The sequence below is a fragment of the Symsagittifera roscoffensis genome, chromosome 3, assembly GCF_963678635.1.
Source record: "Symsagittifera roscoffensis chromosome 3, txSymRosc1.1, whole genome shotgun sequence".
Classification (NCBI taxonomy): Eukaryota; Metazoa; Xenacoelomorpha; order Acoela; family Convolutidae; genus Symsagittifera; species Symsagittifera roscoffensis.
In genome coordinates this window covers 34797650-34825215 of record NC_087064.1, presented here as the reverse complement: position 1 = coordinate 34825215, position 27566 = coordinate 34797650, and the positions used below count along the sequence as shown (strand labels likewise).

The window sequence follows — 27566 nt, the reverse complement described above, 5'->3', positions numbered from 1 at the left end:
TTGACTTCCTGGGGTTCGATAGAGCTCAAAATTCAGAATGATTGACAAATTTTTTCAAAATTTACTCAAATTTTTTTCTGAGACAAAAATTTCAGCAAAAAAAACAAGAAAGCAGGATCATCAGAAGCATGCGATCCTTTTTGCTGAGTCATGTATTTGATTAATGTCTGGCGAAAAAGTTTCCATGAAACCGATTGATCTCTTTTAGAAACGCCGAAGGTACCCAACCCGGACCAGCTGGCGGTGTTGAACGGGATGCGAGTTATGAGTTTGGGATGGGTCATCATCGCTCACCTGTTGCTTCTCTGGCTCGCAGCTGTCGATAATATCGCCTACGTCATCGGCAGGAGCAAGAACATGTTGTTCCAGACAATCGCAAACGGGTTCTCATCTGTCGATACTTTTTTCGTTATGGGTGCATGTCTGGTCATGCTAGGAGCCTTGAGGTCCCTGGATAAGCTGAAGAGTTCGAATAAGCCACAGGGATTTTTCTGGTTTATGTTTTACGTGCATCGCCTGATTCGACTGTGGCCAACTCTTCTGCTGACGATTCTCTTCGTTGCTGGGATCTACGCTAATCTGGCCCCCCTGTTTTACAGTCCTTTCTTCCAGAACAATGACCCCAACACCTCTCTTGCAGCCTCGTGCAAGGGATCAAACTGGATCTCGACCGCGTTTTTCTACAACAACTTGATTGCCAACCCTAACATTGCCTGCCTTGGTAAGTGTTCCAAAGAACAGGGATAAAGTTAACAAAACTTTGTTCTAGTTCCGTTTTTGCAAAACTCAAAAACAGATAGCTAAATCAATTTAAATCTGAAAGCTCACGAAATTAGAAATAAAGCTGAGGTTACTCGTCTACAATTTTAGGCTGGAGTTGGTACGTGTCCAATGACATCCAGTTCTACATCATATCTCCCTTGTTTGTGATACTGGCCAAGCAGAAGAGATTGTTCGGAGTCGCTGCCATCTCTACGACAGTCGCCATCAGCACTCTAATTGTTCTGCTGGGGTCTGGAATCAACAAAGTGCCTGCTGCTGACAGTGTGAGTCTATTTGAAACTATACTCGAGATCAACATGATTAAAACCCATGATTCACAAGGCTAGGATTGAAATCGTTTATATAAGTGAAACATACATTTCTGCAAATGTGTTTGCATCCTAAAAACAGCTGTCATATGGTTGTGCATGACCTGTTCTAGAATCCGAACGGATTGGCTATATAACTGAATACTTGGTTATGTCTAGGAAAGATAACTGAACAATACTTAATTCAAGACAACTGACCGGTTAGGCTCACTGATACATTTTGTCCATAACGATCAAGGCCATCTGTTTGGCCTCCGAATAATAAGTATATACGTATAAATACAACATATTAATCTACGTCAATCCGGTCGGATGACATTCCCCTCTCTTTAAAATTGTTGAGTTTTTACGTCCCTGTAGGACTATAATCGAGTTTTATGAGCCCTGTGGGACATGAGTTTTATAGTCCGCGTGTGACTTGTTGTTTCTCTCTTATACTTTTTCCCTCTGATCCGACTGTTTTGGTTGTGTTGAGTTGTCCTTTTTCTTGTGTTGATGCTGTTTTAGCCTCCTCCTCTTCAAAGATTTTCTTGTTTTCTTCCGTTATGTTTGCCTCCTCTTGACCTGTGTCTTCGTTGTCCTTATTAGTTGGCTGTTTCGCGTTTCTTGGGCTCTCTAATGGGGATACCAGGTCTTTGACGCTGATGTTGTCGTTGTCCTTTGTTTTTGGTTTAATCGTTTCGAGGAATTTCATGCACCTCAAAATTCCGCTGAATCCTTCTGAAATCCGATTTCATGGATCAGGCTCTTGATGTTCGATTTAGAGACGCTATAGAAAAATTCCGTGGTTTCCCAGCGCAGTGGTTAGTGTTGCTCGTCGCGTTCTTGTGGACTCTATCGTCGGCTGTGTATTTGCGGGCTGAGGAGGTGTTTTCTTTACATCTAGTCGTTTGGAAGAGGGTGCTATGTTTTCGGAAGCTGTAGAGGACCGCCCTTCACCTGAAGGATCCGGTTTCTTCGTATCTTTCCTATCTGTTTCTATGAATGTCATTCCCCTTGCTTGTCTGGGGCTTGACTTTCCGACCGTCCACTTTCCAGTTTGTGTTTTTGCCTTTTTTTTCTGCTGCCTCCGTATTTTTTCGGGTTTGCTACTGCTTTTCTCTTCCTATAGAATAATTTCGTATTGTGGCGCGTTTGGCTGCTCAAGTTCTAAAAAACGCAAGCATGAATGAGCTCGTTCTTTGTATGCTAGCCATTTTGTATGCAACATAATCACTAAGTCGTGAAGGACTACAGGGTCCATGAATTTTTGGGTTTGGTACAAAAGCGCAACCGTTGTTTTCCCCGAGTTTGTACCCAAGCCGTGTACGGAGTGTATGTTAATATTTTACCGTATATTGTTTTGTACTTTTGTTGCGAATCGGATCGTTATTCTAGCTATTTTGTTTTATGCGTTCCTTAAAATTTTTGTCCACATGTTTTTGTATTATTATCTATCTTAAATTAAAGGCCTCCTTTTCTTTATATAGAGAATGTTCGGTTCTTAAAACAGTAATACTTTGTGTTTTTGTGGAGGATTCTCCGTCCTTTAGGGTCGCTTTTGTCGGGAGATTCTCCATGGGCCGTCGTTTTATCATGACTTCACTCTCAGACCAACCTTGGAGGTCGAGCTTGATTTCTGACGTCAAAGGAGGTCGATTCAGTTTTTCCGATCTAAACAGGTGTGTTTTGCGTTATCTCAGCTTAAATTTTTTGTTGAACTAATTTTTGCTATGTTTGATAATGGTGTTTTAGGTGTGCGTCACATATAGGCCTCAAATGAAGAAATTTTAGTAGTTTTGTGTGGTGTTATTCCTATTATTATTATGATTTTGCGACATCCGATGCTAATTTATAAGAGGAGAACTAGGCGCATCACAACCCTTCTGGATTTGTGGTCATCTACCGGGGCGAAAAGAAGTTTTAGTTGTTATATTTGCAAAGAATCCAAAATTTTTTTTCTCTAAATAATTGTGCTTGACCGGACCTTAACTTTCTGGGTACCCCGTTGTTTGATATGTTTTTTTTTGCATAAATTTTATTGCTACATCTGCCGTTGTATTTGATATTAGTTTGTGCAGTTGGGAACTTTGACCATTTATCTATCGCAACCAAAACGTACACGTCTTTGTTTTTATTCGTCCCGGAGGGCCCGGCGAAGTCTAGTTGTACCTCCTCATTTGGTTCAACAACGGCTTCCATTTGAATTGAAGGTCATATGCAGTCAACTTTTTGCAAGTCGGTCCGAATAAAAAACTACCCCCAGCATATATTTTCCTCACTTTCTTCAAAATCGGGAACAAAAACAACAAGACTGCTCGTATCAGGGAAAAGCCCTGAATTTTCCGACTGCTTTTTAATGTCTATGAAGCAGTAAAAACATGAAAATATAAATATATAAAAAAAAGAAAACAAAACCTAAAAAAATTGTTTGAAAAATGTGAGAAAATCATCCCCCCACACGCCATATAAAGTACAAAGTTATAAATTTTGTTTCTAGTAACAAATCAATTATGGCAAATAAGCTTCCATTAACCAATTTGGAACGATTTCTAGGACGGATTAAATCTCCGCTTACGCGTTAATAGCACGAAATATATCGCGCGTTAATTGTCCCAAGTTGGCCAAAATGCCAATCTTTAAACCCCCATAACTTAACAAAAAATGATCACAGGTTAAATATCTTTTCAGATTTAAGCTAAGGACAATAACGTTTGAATGATATAAAATAATTCCGTCAAAAATAGCTAGTTAAAAATTCGAAAGTTGTCTGAAGAAAAAAAAACCCACCCCGAGCACAAATATTCCGTTACTTTTGTATCGAAAGTCGGAACAAAAACCTATTTTTATCTATCAAAGTTGCTGAATTCGAAATCACATGGATCTAGTTTACTTGTTATTTCTGGCTATTTTACGCTTTCGATACGAGATTTCTCAATTTTCGGAAATTTGGAAAAAGTCAAACGAAATCCATTCCATATTTTGAAAAATTACAAGTAGCCGACACAGGTTTTCCGAAAAATAATCAAGTAAAAAAAGTTGGGTATCTTTTTTGCCTATATAACTTGATAATAACTGGAAGTTAAAGAACGTTTTATGTAAAAATGGCATCAGCAAAAATCACTAGCTAATCTCGGTTGAATCTCTAGCAATTGCATACAAGATCACACTACTGAAGAGTCAAAATTATCAACAGCACAACTGAGTTATGTATTCAATACTATACACATAGAGTAATTTCAGGTAAGGTACACCGTCTGCTCGTCACGCTATCTCAATTTCGGCCGGATAGATTCGTGCAACTTCTTAGTCTAATACCGATCCTAAAATTACTCTTATATCTACTAGTCTCAGGGTGTTTAACTAGTCTCTGCTAGGCTCAATAGATCTAGAGTATACTGGCTTATGCGAGTTAGTTCCAGAATGAGAACAACTGTATTCTAAGTTTAATTCAAATTGCTCTGGTGTTGAAACTACAAGTAGTTTCAACACTTACAAATAAGTGGGTTGTTAGTTTGATGGAGTTTGATTGGTTAGTATTTAAAATTTTATAGAGATAAAATATCATAATAATAACCAATGATAAATACTAGTTTAGATCTGGTTCCAGAACGGTTTTAATGTATATTTAAACCATTCTGTTATTTTGAAAAACTCGCAAAGCCATGCATACATACTGCCACAATTTGAAAAGATAGTAAATATAGCCGAATTAAATTAAGATACACTAATTGAACTGCAATTAGTTCAAAGAGCGATAGAGAGAGAGATAGTCTTTGCCCTACAATCTTGAAAACAAATGGTCACTTGAAGTGTGCCTTTCTTAGTACTTGTAGAATTTGACCTTGTGGACTTCTTTGTCAATGCACTCTCTGCTTTTGTTGAAAAACATGAAACAGCCGTCTTTCCGGACCAGTTTCTTGATATAGCCATTGTGGGGCCACCTGAAACATGGGCCACGATGCAAAACATGACTCAATTTTTTTAAATTCTTGGAAATCCTTGCAATATTTTGATATAACTAGTCATAAATTGTGTCTCTTTTTTGCATGGACGAAGTTTGATGGCATCGGTAGACTTACACTCAATCGTGCATAAGATTAGTTCTGGTTCCACCCATCCGGGGCTTAGAGAGTTTTAGTTTTTCAATGTTCTTATTGTAGTATAGGAAGGATGATGGTGTTTTTCTTTAGAGGTTGCGAGCATATTCTTTTTTTCTGGTTTGGAAGAAGAGATGTTATCGCGGTAGTTTATGGAGATCGTATTATGGGTTCTGATCGATTGTGATGAGTGTTGATCTGGTTGATTTTAGAGAATAGGAACATTGCTACTCTACATTACTATTCTCAATCTTGTTCGGATGTGGTATGTAGTTTGACTTTGGATGAAGTGCCTGGTGACTTGGATTTGTACGTATACTTGAACATCGAGATGGCCATTGTTCTGTTGCAATAGATTTCCTTTGCTGCGATGCCAAGTCGTACCTTAAATTCATTGAGTGCAGTGATTGTAGGCCGCATGTCAGGTGGGTTTGCCATTCCGTAGTTGGAGTGTGATTGGGTTGTCAAGTTCCTTGCTGCTTGTCTTTGAGCTGTATATTATCTATACATTGCATTGTATTATTTACATATATAAATCTTTGTTAACTTTGTTTTTTAGTCATGATTTTGTTTTAGTTTTTATCGCATAGCGTTACTAATTACGGTTATTTTTAAGAGCTACCCACACTTGAGTAACTCCCGTCAAAAATAGTGTCGTGGGTGTCACAAAGCGTGCATGTAGCACGGTGGGTGAGGCCGGCTATAGAGCATGCTCAGGACGTCCTCTCCTGATGGGTTAGGTCAGAAGTGAGGATATAATTTCATGCTCTCTTTTTGGAGGGTCCTGTTTTTAGTTCAACCTTTCATGCCATTTTTTGATTTCTGGTGTCTTAGTTATGTCTATTTCTCAAAAATCAAATAGTTTGTTTTGGGTTTGTCTTTCGACTTTTTAGTGTTTTGTTCTTTTGTGTTCAGACTTAAAAGTAGTCTTCAAAAGAATAATTTATCCAGTTCTAAGTTGGTGTTAATCCAGTTTGGGTACCGTGGGGTTCCAGTTTTTCTTTTCTTAGTCGTGCTGTTAGGTTGTGGTTTGGGGTATTTAGTAAGCTTGCGTTGGTAAGTTTGGATTAGTATACAATTCCTTTCCAACCGGGTTAAAGGAAAGTTTGAAACGTGTTAAAGTTTGTTATAGTTGTTATCAGTGAAAGTTGAAACTTAAATTTATTATTTTAAACAATTCTTTGTGGGCGAGCTGTGCAATTTTGGATAAAATTTGTGGGCAAGTGATTATAAAGAAGCGTCTTCGAAAAGGTTAGTACTGCTATCTGCAATTTATGAACAATTTTTTATTGTAAAAATATGAAATTTACTGCTTGATTTGGGGTTGAAATTGTTAATTTATTTTCAATTGTATGAATCTTTACTGCAATGGGGAAAAAAACTTATATATCAATTTACTGCTCTGTACGGGATAACTTTATTGCTTCAATTATTGAATAAGATAATAGAGTTTTATAAATTGATAAAAAGTTTGTGTTTTATATTTTGCTTTTTTGTTCTGTAGATGATTGATGATTGTGCCTATGAAGAAAAAAGAAAACATTTAATAAGATTGATTAGTGTTGTTTGAATTTATTAGTAAATTATCGAATTCATTTTGTCGGTGAAGAAGCCAATGGGAAAAACATCGTGGATGATATCTGATGAGGTTAGTAGTTTAGCTAGCAAACGAATAAAGTGTTTAGTTTGCAGAAGTGGTCAAAGCAATTCGAGTGCTTTAATGAAGTTGTGCTCTTCAGTGCTAGGTGATTGTTCGTACAGTTTGTTCTGATTAAGGTTATATAGTTTGTAATTATAGCGAGTGTTATTAGAATTCTAGGATTGGGACTTCAACGGGCTGGAGGAATTCATGAGGGACAATTAGTGGGCGGGATTCGTCTACCTTTAAGAGTTTGGTTAGGGGACAGAAGATATACATCTGGGTGATGGGATCGTAATTTCGGAGGTTGCCTTGTAAGTTAGTGTCTTTAATACAATAGCTGAACTTAAGAAAAAATGTGTGTTTTGGTTAGTGATTGTCTGTATTCTATTTGTGTGAATTGTTTTGGTTTTAGCGCTGTTGTTAGAATATAGATTTGGGTGCTGCACACTTCATTATCATAAGGGATGTTATATAGTGGCAGTGACAGTGGATTAGTAAAGTGTTAATTAGATGTCCATGAAAGTGTAGGGTATAAACTTTTGCTCGTTTACATAATTGGGTTTCTCATCATTGGGGTTTGAATGGAAGTACGTATATTGGGGGAAAAAGTGTAGACATATTTGGAGGAATTCTTTAGTATTAGTGTGAAGCGGAAGATGTGGTGGATTTTCCTGGGTTAGATGGGAATGGAGTATGTTGGAATTTTTTTTAAAGGTTCGGTAAACGCGGTTTGTACTAGAGGATGGGATTGATGAGGAAGTCGGGTTTTGGGAAGATGTATAATTTAAAGAGGGGGTTGGGGTTGATGTGTTGGATGATGTCATAGATCGTGAGAATTGGTGAATAGTTATTGTTTGAGGGTGTTGTAATTGTTGTTGCAGTGTTATGAAGTTATCAAGCTCGTGTGATATTTGTGTGTGTTGTCTGAGTCGTTGTTATCGGATGGTTCACTGGTTAGAAGGGAATATATGGGTGTAACATTTGAAATGGTAAAGGGCGGGGAAGGGGGTTCAATTTTGACTTGGGAATGGATAGGTTGAAAGGGAGGTTGGGAAAATGTAGATGGACTGGGTTCAGAGTTGGCAAATTCGTCGGGTTTTTCGATATCGGAGTTGTTGAATAGGGAGATAGTGTTAAATATATTAGTGTCTGATTCAATGCTGGACGATGTGTTATGATGAGGTGATTGAGGTGGGGGGAAAGCAAAATGTGGGATGATGGGAAGGTTGTTCTGGAGGTTGGCTGGGTGAGAAATTGATCGATGGAGGGATCCAACTTGGCGGCTCATCATGGGCTGAAAAGATGGTTGTTCTGAGAACGAAAATTAGTGGTATGATGTTGTTCTATAACTTGTTCGTATGTGTTTTCTGTGTTGGGTTGTTGGGTTATTATGTGTTGAGTTGGGCTGTGTGGATAATTAGATCTCGAAGTTATGAGGTCTGTTAGGGCGATATTTCTGGAATTTCGCAGTACCAATGATAGGGGATGGTTATGATTTAGGTTTTGCAATTGTGGTGCTGTAGGCGTTGTATTCGTATCAATTCAAGATTCGTCATATGTGTTTGGTGTTGTTGATAGCTTGGTATTGTAATCTTTTATCTGAGCGTCTAAGAGAATTTTATTGTTTGATGTAGAAAATATTCCAAAAAATCCAGCAACAAGTATGCGTGCTACGCTTGCTTGTTTGTTTACTTGTGTGTGTATTGCGCAAGTATTGTAGATTCCTTTTACGAGAGAGAAAAGAAATCCGAGAAATTTAAACATTGCGTAGTCAATTTTTCTAAGATGTGGTAGGTCCATCCTAGAAAGGCAAGAATTTCGTTTTTCAAATTTACAAAACTAAAAATATTTAATCATGATATATCTTGTGGTCTGTATTTCTCGCCATTTAAGTAAATGTAACCTTTTATATTTTTAAATATCCGCTACAGTCTTGTGCGTATATGTCTGAAAAGCCTTCTGTTTCTGCAAGTTTGCGTAGGTTTTGATCTATGGATTGTCGAAATTATTATTAATTCTTTAAATTGTTGTGTTCGTATGCGATGTTAAATGTCAGATTTAGAGTATATGCCGATTGATTGTAAATCAATATTGGGGTTGCACACGCAATAGTTCTAATGCTTTCTGGTGAAATTTTTGAGTGGTTGCATGAGTGAAGGATATGGTGTGAGAAGATAGTACTTATCTTCGTCAGGGTTTAATTGTACTACATTGTGGCTATTTTTTGATCCTGATGGGACTGCTGTATCCCAAAAATAGGTTCTGCGGGAGAGTGTATCAACAAAAAGTACTATATTTTTGTAGAATATTGGGAATCTTTTGTAGCATCTTTTGTCTTCAAAAACATATAAAGGGGATACTTTTGTGGTACAAGTGTAATACCATAATATATTTCCTTCGTATTCACTGAAATTTGATCTGTTTCCAGACAATAAATACCCTGCATAAGGGATTTTAAGTACTGCTAATGCAAGTGATTGTAAAATTTGTGTGCGTTCAAGTTCGCATAATTGATGGAGTGTTTCAAGTTCTGTCAAAGACATTTCTTGAAAGATTCTACTTATTGTGTAGTCTAATTTCATGTCTAAGTGTATGTCAGGGTTTACATCTTCAAACGGGATTGAATCAATAGTATTTTTTGGTGAAGTTTTATCATTCTAGCGTGTATTTTTGCTGTTTGAAAGGTGGTACAGGTGTCTTTGGGGAACCAAACAATTATTGCTTGTGTGCGTGTAGTAGGATCGCTATATTCTTGGTCGTTTTTGCAAGGAAGTCTGATTCATTGATAAATTATAGTGTCATCTTTTAAATCGCGGGTTAGTTGTACTTTTTCAAATTGCATTTTCCAATCAAAAAACATTATTTCTTGGTATCCTTTATTTTTTGTATCTGCTTTACAATTTGAGGGGGTGTTTATTCCAATATCTGGCATCCAAATTCTGTCATGGACATCCTAAGTTATTCTTCCATGTGCTCCGTGGAAGGGAAATTTGTCATCTAGTTTTATATGACCTTGGTATCTTTCAAGTTCAGCTTGATGTGCGTCATCTGGAAAAACTTAAAAGTTGACCAATTTTTTGGTTGTGCCTTTGTTTGATGTGACTTTTAATCGTTCAAGTTCGTTTTTGCAATTGTCGGGGCTGAGGTGCAATAGTCTTTTGATGTTGCTTTGTTAGAAAATTTCTTGATCTAATCTGTTTTTGTTTCTGTTTGAGACTTGGGAACAATGTACTTTCTTTTCGGAAAATGTCGCTGTGAATTTATATCCTGTTAGTGTTGTAGCTCGTGCTTCTGAATTAAGTGTTGCTATTATTTTTGTTGTTTCGAATGATTGTGGTTCGGATTCACATTGATTGACTTGGTTTATTGCATATTTGTGTTATGTTTTTTGTTCATTTTCTTCACAGTCATAGTGTGTGACTAGTAAATCCTGGGATCCTGTTCGGGAGAAGGATTGTTATGATCGGTTTTTGAAAGACTGAAAAATAAAAGAGTCTGAAAAATTAGTATTTTTAAAAGATAGATGTGTATGATAGTCGTGAATATGGATTTTAAAAGGTGATATATCCAATTGTCTTTTTTGTGTATCTATCGTATTTGTAGATTATTTCTGTGGTTATATATGGGGGAGGTAAAGATTGGGCTGTTATATTCGGGTGGGCTAGGGGTATGGGATGATGTTTTATATTATTTAGTCTTACTGTGATTTCAAATTTTAGTGTCAAGTTGTCTTATGCAAGTATTTATATTTCATGTTCTTGAATATCTTTGTGATTATCTTTTCGATATTGTAATCTGTTTTGTGCTTAGTTGTGTGATCTGTTACTTTAAAAATGTTGTCCAAATAATGGAGGGGGTGCTACGAATGTATGTTACTTGTTGAATTCTCTCTATATCTAGCGTCGAGATTTGTAGGAAAATTTGGAGGAAATGGTGTTTGTGAAATTTGAGTTAAAGAAGGGGTTGAAGGGAGTGAACGAGTTTCAGGTAGTGATAAAGATGTGTCGGATGAAACGTCTATTGGATCATTCACTAAATTTGGTTCGCCTTGAGGAAAAACATGTGTCATCCACTAAGGAAGTTGTTCTGTAGTGGCTGGGGGATTAAAACGGTTTTCTCTGATTTGTTCAGATGTAGGAGTTGAACCTGGATAATCTGAAGGGATGTTTGATGTGTTTTGTTGTGATGGAGTCTGTGGGGTACTTGGAATTGTACTACTAGAAAGGTCTACAAGATTTGTTCTTGCTGAATGAGGTATGTTGAATTGAACTCTGGGATTTTGAAAATTTCTATTTCGTCTTGGATGAATAATTTGTCTTTTTTTTCGAGTGTGTTTTGGTTTTGATTTTGGTGTCTTGCTCTATTAAGATCTTTTTGGAGAGGTGGTATATTTACTCGTTCGTATTGTGGTTCGCTCAGTGATGCTTGGCGAATTACTGGCTCTAATGGTTCTGACAATCGTGCGTGTCTTTCCTCAAATGTGTATGGATTGTCTTGAAAAGAGATGCGTGTTGATGATTGAGGGTTATTTGTTAGAGTATTTGTTGGTGTTGTTGGAGGTTATTGGGACGTTGTTGGTGGGGACTGATGTGGGGTTGTTGATTAGAAATTTTGGAAAATTTTGGGGAAACTATTTATTTAAGAGTAAATTTTGCGTTTTTTATAGTATTCTTGGATGAAAAGTATTAAAAGTACTGTTGCTAATGCGAAGGTTACAATAGCCTTTTTTAACACATTTGCATATTGTCATTACGAGGGGTGTCAAAAATGTGAGAAATATTATAAAGAGAAGAAAAACAGCTGTTCTACTGAATAGATGTTGGAATATTTAGATAGTTATTTGCAATATCGTACCCGAGGAAGTGGTCAATGACTTTAGAAAATTAAAGTAAGTGTGGGCTAGGAAATAAAAAACGTTGAAAAAGTTGCAAAAAAATATCAGGGTGAGGATGAATATTTTCAAAAAGTCGGAAATGGTATTTATACAAAATTTGAAAAAATTGGAAAGAATTGAAAAAAGGTTTGAAAGTAAATTATGAAATTTGCTAATTGTTTGAGAATGAAGCATTTGAAGAACTGATTATTTCTTCGTCGAATTATTTTTAAATTTTTGAGGCTAAATGCAAGTGTGTTTGGATTATTTATTGGTTTTTTGACAAGTGGGTTGGATTTTTGAGAAAGGAAACTTTGGAGGGCTCCTAAGAGTCTTCCTGGCTTTGTTGTTATTTATGGGATGATTGGGGGTATCGAAGAGATATTCGTACTTTAGGCTAAATGATCATGTCCATTTTGTTCTTTAGGCTAATTTAATGTTTTTGCCTGAGGGATTTTTGAGGTTTAAGTTAGAACAATATTGTTGATCTTTGTACTGCTTGATAGGGGAGCGTTGTAATATTGAAATTTTGTTTACCTCAGGTGTCAACGTTTAGCAGTTTGCTTATTTTTGACCTGGAGGTCTTTTAGTTATAGTTAGAGATTGGCTTGAGGATGATTGTTTATCGGCTAAAGAAGTCGTGTTAAAAACGAGGTGATGATTCAGAAAGTCTTCTGATTGGCTGAATTTGAACCAGTTTGTTCAAGTGCTTTTCAGCATGAATTTTGAGCAAACGTTTGGTCCATGAAAATGTCTTCAAGAGGTGAAAATGTTAACCAATCTATAGTGGTTTCTGAAATTCAACTTTCTTTAAAATTTAAGATTGCGGGATGAATGTTTTGTAATCTTTTCGTAGCGGATTACAAAGTCGCGATGATTGTTTTTGTGGAGATTTTTTCATATTGATCTTGTGGTTTAATTTTTTTTTCTAATTTTAGATTTTTTCTTTCTGTTTGAGATATCTTTTTGTTGTTTACATTTTTTGATATTTGTTTGGGAAGCTTTTTTTTCTCATTTTTATTTAATTGTGTTTAAATGGGGTGCGTATCAGTGTTTTGGGTTTGATTGTGATCTGAGTCATTTTGAACAACTTTAAGTGCTGTAAAAGAGTATATTTGAGTAAATTCTAGAAGGGCGTATTCTTTCGAATAATAAGGTAAAAGACTGTTTCGATGTTGAACGATTTCTTTTTTGTTTAAATCTGTAAATTTGTATGTTACATCAGTGGGTTTATCAATTATTTCATACGGTCTTTTTCGGCATGGTTGTATTTTTTTAGAAATTCCTCTTTGTGTTGTAAAAATTGGAATTAAAACATATGTTCCGTTTTATAAATTTGTAGCTGGGGTAAATCGGGAATTTATTTGGTAATTAATATTTTGTCTTTGTAATACTTTTTTTTTGTTACTTTCTGTTAAATTTCGTTGTGTTTTTTATCTCTGTTTAAAATCCATTCAGTGTGTGTACCGGAAGCTAATTTTAAAAATTGTAGATAATGAAAGTGATATTCATCGTGGGTATGTAGTGGTAGATTGTAACATATTGATTCTTTAGTGGGTTGGCAATAACCTTGTGCACTTTTTGAATAGTTTGCTGCGATATTATCAATATCCGTGGTTTTTGGTTGAAAACCATTTCATAGGTTGATAGTCTTAAGGTTGTTGTGAATTGTGAAATATAAGATAGTGGGAATAGTTTTACATCTGTTGACCATTCAGTATATCTTGTGTCAATTCCGTTAATGATACATCTAAGGTATTCTTATAGTGAACGGTTCATGCCTTCGACTATTCCATTAGTCCAAGGTGCATGAGATGTACGTGGTTTGTTTGTTTAATATTATATGAGTGGCATAGTGTGAGAATTTTGTTGTTTATAATTTCAGTGCCATTGTCTGTAACAAGGATTTCGGGTAATCCGATTTTTGCTATCCAGTGTTGTATATGCATAATAAGCATTACAATGGGGTACTGGGTAAAGTGCTACGTAGTGTGTAGATGCGTCAACTATGACAATTATATATGTGTTCCCTTCGGAGGATGATGATATTGGTCCCTTTGTATTAAATGAAATTCTGTGATTGATATATAGACTTTGTCCTCTAAAATATTGTTTTTCTGCGATTTGTTATTGGTTTGGGTATGGTTTGTTTAATTGCCATGTTATGCAATCGTTTCATAATATTTTATCCAACTTGGTGCATTTGGGAAATAAAAATTTTGTTTAAATTTCGAGTATGTTTTTTCTGCTCCTAAGTGTCCTTTAGTGTTTAAAGAGTGAGAGGTATGAAAAGCTATAAGCATCATACTCAAAAGTAAGCACGGTACTTTGATATCAGGTGTTTGGTATTCTAGGATATCTGTGTTTTCATTGATAGAGGTGTTGTTAAATTTCCTGAATTATCTAAGAAGGGCTTTGTTTCCTATTATGGTGGTAACGGCTTTAAGTGGCTTAGTTTTATATTTGTGACAAGATTTTAAGTGTCTAATGACTGGGTCAAGGTTTTGATGTTTTTGTATCAATTCGAGTAATATTTTTTTCTGATATTGGGAGAAAAATGTTTTCAATTTCTACTTTCGATAGAGGTATTGTATCTAGTGGGTCATGAAGGTTAAGAACATGGTTGATTCTATATTTTGACTCATTATTTGGCGGGCTTGATAAGTTTATATTATCAGTGAGATTTTATTTCTATCAAAGGGAAAAGATCTTTTTTAAATAATTTTTGTTTGACTGTTTTTTGCTGTGTGTTGTTTGTTATTCATGAAGAATATGGTATCGGTTTGAATGTAGATTTTCCTAGTAAATCTACTTCGTAGTGATTGTTTTGACAATCTAGATATAGTAGAAAATGTTGTAGATTTTTTATTTGTGATTGGTCTATATCAATTTTTACTGAATCTTTGCATTGTAATCTTGGTGATGTTTCATCTTTTGCAAGGAAAAATTTTATATTTTGTAATATTTCAACTGTTGGTTTTCATGTTAAAAATTCAGGTGGTGTATTTATACTGAGAGTATCGGGTAGTGCGAGGTTTTTTTCCTAGTGTCCAATTTATATGTAAGTTTGGAAATTTCATTAAAATTAGTTGAATTCTGTAAACTCTATGGTTTGGGTTTAATTTTTGTGTAAAAAGGAAAATTATTGGTTTATGGACTGGAAAAAAAACTGTTGGGTGTTTAGATCAAATTATCAAAAATTCTAATTCTGTAAGTGTATATATTATGGCTGTGCATTCTCTCATAGGGGTAGAGAGTCTAAGTTCAGCTTGTGGTATTAGCCAAGAGTTTGCGGAAGTGAGGTTCATTTTATTCGTTTCCTTGCGAGATTGTAATAATGCTGCACCGACGCCAAAATTTGAGGCGTCGCACACGGCATAAAATGGTTGATCGGGATCTGGAATAGTGATTGATAATTGTTCTGTGAGAAGAGTTTTTATTTCTTCAAATCATTTCTGATATTCTGTTGTCCATTAGAAATTATTCTGCTGTCTAAGGATGTTTTAAAATGGTCTTAAGTATAGCTGCATTTTGTGTACGTATTTACTTAAGAAGTTTAACATTCCAAAAAATTCTTGTATTTTCTTCTTATTTGAAGGTGGTTGGAGTTTTTGGATTTCATCTATGCGAGATTTTATTGGAATTATAGTCTTTCTTTCTATAATTTGTCCAAGGAATTTTACTCGTGTTAGAAAAAATATGATTTATCTGGAGCTGCTTTCATGTTTTCTTATAATAAAATTTGATAATATTTTTCTAGGACAATGAACACTTCGTCTTTTGTTTGTGATTGCAAAAAACATCGTCTAAATACGTGATTGCATTTTTATTGAGTATTAGTGGTCTAAAAATTTTACTCATAAATGCTAAAGATACTGCTGGTCCTATGGAAATTCCATAGAATAATCTGTTGAATTCGTATTGTTGATTTCCAATAACGAATTGTGTTAATCGTCTTGATTGTTCATCTAACGGCATTCGATTATATGCACTAATCATGACTGCTGTTATGAAATATTTACCATTTATTTTTGTGAGAATTACTTGAATTGGTTCGATAGGCCAAGTCAATTTATATTCATCAATTAGTGAATTGAGGTATATTGCATCTAGAACGATTTTTCATGATTCTCCTTTTGCTAATATGATAACGGGGCTTATGAATGTGTTACCTTTTGGCTGTTCTTCTTTATTTACTGGAGAGATGATTTCATACTGTTCTAGTATTTCAAGTAATCCGTTGACTTTGTCTTGCAAGTGAATTGGGACCTTACTTGCTCGTTGTTTTTTGAAAACTGCATCAGGTTTTAGGGGTAAATGTAATGGTGAATTTACTTTTCCAACATCAAATTTAGATGTTGCGTAAACTTTTGGGTATTTTAGTAATATGCCAGCTAATTGCTCGAATTCTTCTTGTGTTATCTGAGAGTGTTGGAAACTGAATATTGTTAGGCATTTTAGTTATTCTTCCGTGTAATTTGATATTTGAAATGTTGGTTTAAAATAGGGTGTTTTTGTGAAATAATCTGTGTTTCGTTTTTCATTACTTAATAAAATGTTAATTGACAATTCTTCGTCAAGGACTGTTGATTGACATATATCTAATAGTTGTAAAATAATATTTACTCTACACGCTGTTTCTTTTGTTGAAGAAATTGTTGTGTTAGTTTCAGAATAACCTAAGAGTCCTAGAGGTAGTGTTATTTTATATGAAGAATTTGTATAGATGTGTAAAGAAATCATATCGGAGTTTAAGTCTTCAGGTATTTGATATACGAAATTGTTACTCGGAAAAAAATTTATCAGTTGGTCTGAATTCAAGGTCAGATATAAAGAGATGTTGTTTATTTTGTTCCTTATCATATTGATGAACTTGTTTGATTGAGAAGTTATACACTTTTGCTGATAGTGGTTTCAGGTGTTTTCGTTCATGATTATATATGGGATGAAATTTAGAGAAAAATGGTGGTTGTTTGTTTATTCTATGAAAAAAAGTCAAAGCTGTGTTTTTCATTCTTTTGTATTTATGTTTCATATGAAATTTACCATTTAAGATATTTATTGTTGGTATATATTTAGTAATAAATGGTATTGCATTGAGATTATGTTTTATATCAGTGTTGTGGAAGGTTTGTTTAAAATGTTTGCTCATGAGTTTGTTTTGTTCCATTGTTCGAGTGGGAACAAGGAAAAGTTGGATTTTTTCATAATTTGTTAAGGTTGATCCTTGTGCGGTTGCTAGTCTGCTTGTTGTTTTGAAGGGTATTAATTTCGGGTGTATAGTGCTTATTTCATTCCAAGCGGGAATGTTGATAATATTTGATTCTGCTCCGGAATCTATTAAAAATCTATTAAGGAATCTATTTCAAGGTCTGGTGTTTGCAATTGTTTGGATTTTGAATTTTCTAAAAGAAGTGGGATAGTCCATATTTTTTCCTTTTGTAAATGTGTTTTTTTAGGTATGTTTTGATAAATGTTATTTGTGTTTGAGCATTCTGTGGTTTTTTCTTTTGCTATTTTTTCTTTTTTTTTCCTTTTTTGTGTTATTTGATATTGGTCTTGTATGATAATTTAAAAAAATTGATCATGGTTTTGTTAGATGTGAGAATATATCGGTTGTTCGTATATAATAGGTTCATCGTCATTTTCAACATTTATCAATTTAAAGGAAATTGTGTTTTCTGTGTCACTTTTGCTACCTGTGGATTCGCATTTGATGTGAATTAATTGCATTTCTGTGGTTTCGTTGTTGTCAATACCAGGGGGGTCTGGTTGAGTTTCTTCAGTTAATGGTACCTGATTTACTTGTATTTGATGTTTAGGTGTACTACTCGTATAATTTTTTTGTGAACTTTGATAACGTCTGTTATTCCTATATGGTGACTGAGAGTAGTTTCTTTGTCTATTGTTATAACTTGAATTTCTAATTTGTGAGTTATCGCGTGATCTATTTTGATAATTGTTATATTTTGATCTCTTGTGAGAGTGATCGCGTGATCGATTATTTTGATATCTAGGGTTTCGATTGTTTGAATAGTTTCTGTTCCTATCGTTGGAATAATTTCTATATCGATTGAATGAAGAGTTTCTAGATGGATTATTCGAATATTTTCTATTTCTAGAATTTGAATGGGAACTGGCATCAAACGAAAATTCAAGTGAATTTGATCTTGAATAATTATTTCGGTATTGACTTTTCCGACTATCTGATCAACTATATCTGTTTTGTGAGAAACTTTGTGAATTCCTTTGGTATGGTGATCGTCCTCTATAATTCGTATAATAGGGTGATTGTTTCTAGAGTGTTTTCCTGAACTATTATTACTATGAATGTTTTTGTTGGGTAAATGTTGATCTTTCTTCATGTATTTATAAAATGATTTGTTAGGTTCTCTATATTTTTGTGGTTTATTTTGGTTATCTTGTTGTTTTTGTCTGCATTCTGCAATGCTATGTCCGTATCGTCGACAATAATTACACCATTTTTTGACTGATGGTTTGCCTTTAAAATTTGGGTTTTTCTCCTAAATGATCAGAATTTCAGTGATTTTTTCGAATAAATCTGTATCAGAGTCGCTGATATTGGTTATCTATAAAGTAGTACTTTGGATGTTGTTCACACCGTGTGACTTTAGGTTTTCTGTTTCTTCTAATTTCATAGTGATTTCTGCTTGCTCTAGTTTATCTACTAGTTTTCTAAAGTCCAAATCTGGTTCTCGGATTGAGGAAGGATGTGATGCTCTCTTTTTTATTGCTATTTTTCGCAATTGAGGTGTTAGAGTCATCATTAGGATTTCTGTCATCTTTGTATTTTTATAATCATGAGTATTGAGTGAGTATGCTTTTCGGACCAGTGTTTCTATTCTTACAGCAAGTTGTTTTATTGTTTCTTTAGGTAGTCTACGAATTTCATTGCATAAAACTTTTTGATGTTGTTTGTTTCTTTCTGAATCAAACATTTTTGAGAAATCTTGTGTGAATCTTTTCCAATCCAATTGGTTTAATCCAAAAGGTTTGGATTAAAGCTGTGCGTTTATGTATCCAATTTTGATGAAGTGGCGTTTTTACTGGTTCAAGTCCTATATTTAAACTTAAATTTGCTGCGACTGCATTTAGAAAATCTTCTACAGAATAATCGGGATCTGTGTCTGTGAATACCATTAGTGGTTTGTTTGATGTTATTGATGATTCACCCATTAGGTATGGATTCATAGTCATTTGTAGTGACTCTGTGGCATGTGGCATTTGTGAAAAGTTTGTATGTTGGCTTTTTGTTATTTCCTGTTGTTGTAAATAAAATGGCAGTGGAATTTCCTTATGCATTTGAGTTGGTTGGTATGATTGTGTCTTAACTGGGTTTTGCTGTTGAAAATTATTGTTTCAATATGTTGGATTATTTCTAGGTTGTCGTTTTTGTTCGTTTCGTTTGTATGATTCAAACAACATACACGAAACAACATATCTTGTATGATGGTTGGTCAAACTGTAAGAACGAGGTCTTTGGCTTGAGTAAAATCGCTGATGATTTGTTTATAGTATTCTACATCATCTGATGGAAAATAATTTTTTGCATAATAATGAGGTTGATTTCTGGTATGGTATTTATTTGTATGAATTTTATCTTGTTAATTTCCACTTTGCCCTTAGGAGTATTGTGGTTGATCATGACAATTTACTGAATTTGAAGTTGTTTGCGGTATATTTTGACTTTGTGAAAAGAAGTTTTGAGTGTTTGTTTTAGGTTTTGTTGTTTTTGGTCCATTTACATAGTTGTAATTATGTTCTGCAAAATTATTTCTATGTGATGTTTGTTGTTTGTATGATGGTTTTGTTACTGGTCGAAACAATAGATAATCCATTTGCGAACATTTTTGTGCAACAGTGGGTTTTACTGTGGATTGTATCATTGTTTGTTGTAGCGTTGGATTTTTTAATTTTGGAGTTGTAAAATTGGGTTGAATAGGAAAATGCTTCGTTTGCTTCTGTTGTTGTTAATGTTTCAACAATTTCTTCGCTTATAAAATGTGATTGGGTTTGCATATCTTGTTGTGTAAGATTTCTTGTTCCATTTAAGTTTTCTTTATTTATAAATGTAGAATTTAAACTTTTATTTCCTGTTCTTTCAGGGAAGAATGAGTTATAGTTTAAAGGTGTTGCATCAACTGTGGGTGTACTCTAACATAATCTTTATTACTAGAAATAGTGCTAATTACCTGACTTAATTATCTGTTGGTATTTTAATAAATGATTTATGAGTCCATTCAGGGTCCCAAACATAATCTGATTGTTCTGCTAATACAGTTTCTTCCATTGTATTTTGTGGTCAAAAGTTTTTCTTGCTTGTTGAAAAAGATCAAGATTGTGACCAAAATAAACAAATATGAACCATGCTAAAATTGTTTGTAAATTATGTCTAACATGTTGTGTTATTTCATTTTTTGTTACATCGTCTCGGATTGCAATTAAAAATTTTGAAAATATGTGTATTTCCTGTCGTACAATTGTATATCGAGATGTTTGAGTTGGTGAGTCGTCTTGAGGTTCATTCAATTCTAATATAGATAAATAGCTATAGATAAGTGAGAATACATCATTTGTGATTATCGAGTTTCCTCTTTGTGAGTTTTGGTGTTGTATGCTTTTGATGTATTGTATAAAAAATTTTTTGAAACTTCAATATCTACATCATCAGTTTGAATAAGATATCTGTCATGAAAAGCATTTGGTGATCTGATTTCAATTGTGTAGATTCCATATTGTGATGTAAGACTACATTTACCTTTGAGATAAAGATCAAGAAGTTGTCTTTTGATTTTTTGATCGGGAAGTTCTTTTGTGCACGGACTTTCTCCTTTTTCGAATAAGTTTGCGATTAAATTTTAACAAAATTGTACCTGTCTTTGAGGTTTAGTTAATGGAGATATTAAAAATGGAAGTACTGAATTTTGTGGATTATCTTCATTTCGAATCATTTTTGTGTTGTATTACTGTTAATGTGTAATTTTCAATGTGTCTTTTTGGTTGATTCCAGTTGTACAAACGTATTGGTTTGTTTGTGTAGCAATTTTTTAACTTACGTTTACCTTTTATTGATGCTGGTGACGTTGTTTCTGAATCAGTGAAATATAGTTGGTCATCAACTTGATGATTTTTGTTTTTTGAGTCTTTTAAATTGTGAAGTTCTTGTATTGCGGTTGTTTCTGATTCTGAGACTGCAATTTTTCGTTTTGAAAATCGTTTCCTAATAATTTGTTTTTTTTTGGTAATTAAATTTTTTGTGTTTGTCTTTTTTGTCTTATATATCCTACTGATTGTCTATGTGGTATGATTACGAGGTCGAATATGTCGTCGTTAATTAAACAATATTGCATTATGATTGTTTGTTTGTTTCCTAAATTTTCTCTTGACATAAGGTTTAGGATGAAGGATGCAAAATCTGGATTAGTGATTTTTATGCCTTAAACTGTTAGTTCTTACAATTTTTTGTGGTTAGCTTAACTTGGGTCATATAATTGGGTTGGAGAGAAAAGCGTATATCGATTCGGAAGAATGAATTGTACTTTCTCGTGACTAATTCTAAGCTAAGATTGACCTACCTATCTTACTTAGGGGTTGTGATTGGTGATCAAGGGTTGGAGAATCGTAAATTGATCCACAAGGTTCAGGTGTAATTAGAACGCAAGTAGTTGATTAGATTTTATGACTTACTAAGCTTAAGTGTTTTAGCCTGGGTCATCTAAGAGGAGGGGGATCAAGTTAAGGATGAGTAACCGAAGTTCTTCACTGTTTATCTTAATTATAATGGTTAGTTTGTTGAAAATTTTTTGTTAATTCTGGGTATTTGATAAGGGTTGGGTAGTGAATTGACGTTTGAGGTCGTTAGACACTGATTAATTTGGGAGGGGGAGAACAAAAATTGTTCTATCTGATCCAAGGATAGGCCTTGATGATCAGAGATTAAATATTTAGGAATATGAAAATTTAGGTTTATATTAATGTAAAGATCAAAGGAAAGCCTTGATGATCTGTAATTTAAATGAAATTAATTTAAATGAAAGCAAAGATAAACTTTGATAGTTTAAATTTAGAGAGTTTTAGTTTTGATGATTGTTAGTTTTTGAAATTTGCTGTTATGTTTTAGGTGATAAAGCTGGTATGATGAGATGATTTATATAGATTAACCATTTATGATTTATTCTAACTAATTTTTGTATTTTTATACTCAAAAAAAAAATTTCAAGAATTTATTCAATATACAGCTGATTTAAGAAAAACTACAAGTGTTGCTTTTATCAGTCGTTATTGTACAATTAAGTGGTTTAGCGCCATGAAAGGTTATTGAAGATAATTCTTCAAGTATTATGTCAGTAAATGAAAATTTAAATTTACTGCTGGTAGTATTCTAAATATGCAAAATTTTCATATCGTTTTTGTCGTACTATCATGAAATGAATTGGTAGATTTGTTCCTAATCGTATGTCGTCTCTTGTTTGACGTCTTCTTCCAATACCGGGTAGTTCTCGTATTGTTCGGAATATTGGATCTGATCTATTGAGGCGTAGAGACATATCTACTAAGTTTTTGTCATATAACTTTTTTGAAATGTTGTATTTGTGTAATTCTAGGTTAGTTAAGGTCTGTTCGAGACTTTTGGTCGCGCCAGATGAGTTATGTATTAAATACTATACTCATAGAGTAGTTTCAGATAAGGTACACCCTCTGCGGCCGGATAGATGCGGCCGGATATCTTATTTTCGGCCGGATAGATTCGTGCATTTTCTTAGTCTAATACCGATCTTAATCCTACCCTTATATCTACTACTTCTCAATAGATCTAGTGTACACCGGTTTGTGCGAGTTAGTTCCAGAATGAGAACAACTGTATTCTAAGTTCAATTCAAATGGTTCTGGTGTTGAAACTACAAGTAGTTTCAACATTTTACAAATAAATAAGTTGTTAGTTTGATGGAGTATGATTGGTTAGTATTTAATATTTTATAGAGATAAAATATCATATTAATAACCAATGATAAATACTAGTTTGGATCTGGTTCCACAACTACTTTTTTCACTGATTGGGGATATTAAAGAATAAGTACTTGTTGTTGTTGTTGTTGTTGTTGTGAATTTTCAGTAGGATACTGATGAGATGATATCCCCAAAGTTCTCAAAATTTTGTCCAGTTATTTCGGCACATGTTGCAGTCACAGAAGAGGACCCATGTGCACTTAATTTTTTCTGAGAATTGATCGTCGAAAAACTTCCACATCGTCTGTATCAATCTTCGCTTTAAGCCTCGCATTTCTCGAAATTCAATTTTCTGATTTAGTCGGTTTATTAGACGGCACGTCCTGAATGTAAACTCTTCTCTAGCTTTTTCAGTTCTGGTCTTGTTTAGGTTGAACATTTCTTTCGTTCTTCCTGGATTTTCAATTTTTGCTGGGAGCATAATGTGATCGTTTTCTTCATGCATGAATTTCGCCATCATCAGTAACTCGTTCAGCTGGAGAAACAACGCAAGAGGCAGGATGTTTAACAATCTCAGCTGCTCTGTATAGTCAGAATCGTTTCCCGTGATCCATTTTAAGACTTTCTTTTGGAACCTTTCTAATCTCCCTAAGTCGCTTCTCGAGATATTGCAAATAATTAGACCATACGTTAGAACAGGAAGTATTAAGGATTTGTACAGACCAAATTTTATGCGCATTTTGACTTTGAATTCTAAGTTTCTGCGGATGCAACAGAACGTTTTATTCGCTTTCGACATTCTTGAGTCAATATGGGTTGTCCATGTTAAATGTTTGGACACATGTATTCCTAGATCCTTTATCACATTCGAGCTTTCCACTGCTGTTTCACAAAGAATGAATTCGTGTTGATTTCCTCTAAATTCGACTTTAAAACATTTGTCCAGTGCCAGACTCATCTTGTTTTTGTCTACCCAGTTTTCAACGCTTTTTAGGTCCTGCTGGATGTCCTTTGTGTCTACATTCACTGCTAGTAATTTTAGGTCGTCTGCAAAGATAAATGGGTCACTAAATTTCAATACTTCAGGAAGATCATTTATGAAGATACAGAAAAATAATGGACCAATCAACGATCCTTGTGGTACGCCACTTGTAATTTCTAAAGTTTCTGATGAGAAATTGTCGGCACGAACAAATTGTTTCCTGTTGCTGAGATAGTCTGCGATTATTTCAAGGAAACAGCCTCCAACTCCAATGTTGCTCATTTTCTTTAGTAGTTCATAATGTGGGACTTTGTCGAATGCCTTAGAGAAGTCGGTATAGAATGCGATCACATGGTTTTCAGCGTTCTTGTCAATAGCTTCGTAGATTTCTTTCAAGAAAGATAACATGTTTGTAACAACTGAATGGTTTTTAACAAAACCGTGCTGACTTCTTGTGAGAAATTTAATGAAACGCTGGATACATGCATTTTTCCAGGAGTTTACTCATGATATTTAGGAGTGACACCGGCCGGTAGTTTTCCATTAGTCGTTTGTCACCTTTCTTGTAAATAGGCGACACAGCCGCAACTTTCCATTTATCTGGTATTTTCCTTACCCTCTTAATGTTTTTAAAAACGCAATGCAAAACTGTAGTCATTTCTCTGGCCGTTCGCTGGAAGAAAATTGGTGGGAATCCATCTGGGCCCCGCGATTTTGTTATGTCCAGCTCTGTTATAATTTGGTTCAAATATGTTTTTGAGATACTGAAGTTACTCATTATCGTGTTTTCGCACTTCATATCACTGAGGTTGAAGCTTGATTTGGGCGAAAAGACAGAGTGAAAATATTCATTCAAAAAGTTCACTTTTTCTTTGGCTTTAGTAACAGCTATTTCGTCCTTGATCATAGTCTTTGGGAGAGTTTCTAATTTTTTCAGACTCTTAAAGTGTTTGAAAATTAAATGTGTGTTACGAGTGGACATCAAATTTTCCTGATAGTTTACTCTATCTTCCTCTACTGCTTCTTCCACCATTTTATTTAGAGATAGAATGAGATTTCTGCGGTAGCTTGTAGGTTTCAATTTGTATATTCTAGTTTGTGTTCGCAGTTTGTTCATGAGGTTTGAGGTACTTGGCGTAACCCATGGCGGAAGTGATTGGCGACGTCTCGTTCTTCTAGGCACATGTTGGTTTACCAAATTTTCCAAATAGTCGTAAAGTTCCTCGCACATTCTGTTGATGTTTGTGTGACATACTCGTGAGAAAGGCTCACTTAGTATTGATTTCTTGATTACGTTATAGTCCACGCTACCGAAGCTTCGAAAGTTTTCAATAGCGACTTTTACCTCATGGTGAGGACATTCAATTAGAATGCTGATTGCTTTGTGGTCGGAGCAATTGTAAATTTTTGAGAAATTTTCGTCAGGAGTCGCATGAATGTGACAATTTTTGAATAATGTAATGTCTAGGGTGTTTTTTCCACAAGTTGGAAAATCTATTGCCTGCTCGAACTGATGTTGCTCGATTAGTTCAATTATTGAGTTTTCTTCATTTTCCTTGCTACTATAGTCAATCCAGTTTGCATTTGGAAAATTTACATCTCCGCAAATAATTGTTGCAGTTGATTGATTTGATTTCTCGACTTCATTTAATATTTGTGCGAAATCGCCTAGACAATAGCGATATTTGCTGCTCGAAGGTGGATATTAAAAACAGCAGACAATAATTCGCTTATCGTTTATTTGGATGCTGCAAGTTAAACAACATTCAGGTTGCTTATTTGGCAATAATTTAGATGAAAGTGTTTGTTTCACTGCTATTAGTACTCCACCATGCAAATTTTGATCTTTGGCTGTTTGTCGTTCTGATCTATAAATACTGTATTCATTTAGCATTAGTTCAGATGATGCAATGTTTTCATTTAACCAAGTCTCGCAGAGACATATTATGTCATAGTTTGATGTTGCTATAGCATTTGCAAACTTCATTCGTCGTTCGAGATTTATGAGACTTCTTACATTCATTTGCAGGATGTTGAGAAAGCCTAGTCAAGCATCATCTGCTTGTTCTGCTTCTATCGTCTCTTTTTTCCCATCATTGAACAGCTCGAAATTCCTGATTTTGATTTTCTCCTTTGGGACTCCTTCGTCTAGAAGTTCTCTTCGTCTTTTTAAGCATAGGTTTTCCTTCCTCGCATCTTCTTTCGATAATGCTGGCAGAAGGTAAATTTCCTCATCTCGCAGCTCATCTCTTTTTTCGAAGCTCTTTGCCAGCACCAATCGTGCTTCATGTTCCGTTGACAGAGTTATTAATAAGGTTCTTGACTTGATGCGCTCTTTGCTGAATTTCCCTAGCCTTTTTATTTCTTCAATTTGTGGTTTAACTCCTAACTTTTTTAGAACCTCATGTACTTTTTCGGTTGTGGGGACAAAATTTTCGCCTTTTGATTTCTCGAGATCTTCTCTGATCCCCTGTATACGGAAGCTTTTATTGATATTATGATGTATTTCTTGTTTTACTTCTTTTCCAGCTCCTGGTTGAGCTTTCACATCTTTAACAGGTTTCACACTGAGTACATCTGCATAGCTTTTTTCCAGTTTTTCGCATGTGGTTTTTGTAGCGTTTTCGACTTTTTCATCAACCAATGCCGTCAGCCTTTTTTCCATATTTTCAAGACGTGCTTGTATTCCCTCACTCTCTTTTTCAATTTTCTCGTTCATTTGCATCATGGTCCTACACTTTATGAAGTTATCTCTTTCGTTATTAGTTACACATGTGTCGCATAGAAGCATTGCGTTTAAACCCAAGTCTTTTATGCCATTGATGGCGGTGTTAGTAAGACCAGTGCAGGTGCTCTCAAGATGCATTTGAGCATTGCATGATACACAACTGAAACATCTGTCCCTGGCATTTATGGGTTTTTTGCACGTTTTGCAATTTTTAGTCATATTGGTGGATACAGAGAGAAGGAGAAAATGGGATAGAGAACATTTATTTACAATTTGATCCAAGCCTGGACAATTAAGCCCAGTCCCGTCACGAATTGAAATTTAAATTTGATCCAAGCCTGGACAATTAAGCCCAGTCCCGTCACGAATTGAAATTTAAATTTGATCCAAGCCTGGACAATTAAGCCCAGTCCCGTCACGAATTGAAATTTAAACTCACAATTTATTTCTGTTCTCGTTTCCTTCGTGCTTCTCGTTGTTTTTTTGACGGTTTCTTTTTCTTCTTTATGATATCACTCAAGTTGCTATTGTTGTTTCGTATTATAGCTAAAGTTTTGATTTCAAGTGCGGTTTCCTGATGCAGTTCTCTGTATCCTTCAAGTAGATCTTTGTCCTGTTGTTTCGAATTCGAAATTATGTCTGTTGTAACTTGAACAACTGGTATCGGAAGTTTCTTTAGATCTTCAAGAATATAGGGTGCACCGTCTCTCTGACAATAGACAAGGCCTTCAATTCGAGGATGCGAATTGATTAGGGGTTTGATTTCTGATACTAGTTGATTGGCAGTAAGGGGAGTCCTTGGATTGAATGGATGTTTTGAAATCGAATTGTTTATTACGTCGTGCCAGATAATTACAGACTCGTTTCTGTTACTTTCGTCTCTCAAGATGTTTCGTACGATTTTATTCGATTTCGATTTGGGATGAAACGTTACTCCCTTGTAATGGATGACGTCTTCTTGCAGTTCCTCGTTTCCTCCTACTGATGCCCAATCTTCAAGTGCCAGATGTAATGAGCTCGCTCCAATAATCACAACCAAGACATAAAACTATTTGCGCTGTAGAAAAAACCAAAAAGAAAGTTTGCAACCTCAAATATTTCAAAAAAATAAACATTTTAATACCAATAATGCTCAAGAGCGAAATTCTTTTCACTGATATACTTTCGCAAATTTATAAACAGTTAAGTATTTTGACTCGATCA

General features: G+C 34.7%; 2 protein-coding genes across 3 annotated transcripts in view; one reads left to right on the top strand and one right to left on the bottom strand.

Moving 5' to 3' along the window:
• The window catches only part of LOC134842668 (coiled-coil domain-containing protein 169-like), a 335974-nt gene that overhangs the window by 146718 nt on the left and 161690 nt on the right, over window positions 1-27566 (bottom strand). The window lies entirely within an intron of this gene.
• LOC134842583 (nose resistant to fluoxetine protein 6-like) overlaps window positions 1-27566 on the top strand; it is a 29626-nt gene that overhangs the window by 1098 nt on the left and 962 nt on the right. For both annotated transcript variants that reach the window (XM_063858992.1, XM_063858991.1), the window contains exons 3-4: window positions 209-721; window positions 871-1046. In XM_063858992.1, the coding sequence (XP_063715062.1) occupies window positions 209-721; window positions 871-1046 (689 nt within the window). The remainder of the gene's footprint in view (window positions 1-208; window positions 722-870; window positions 1047-27566) is intronic.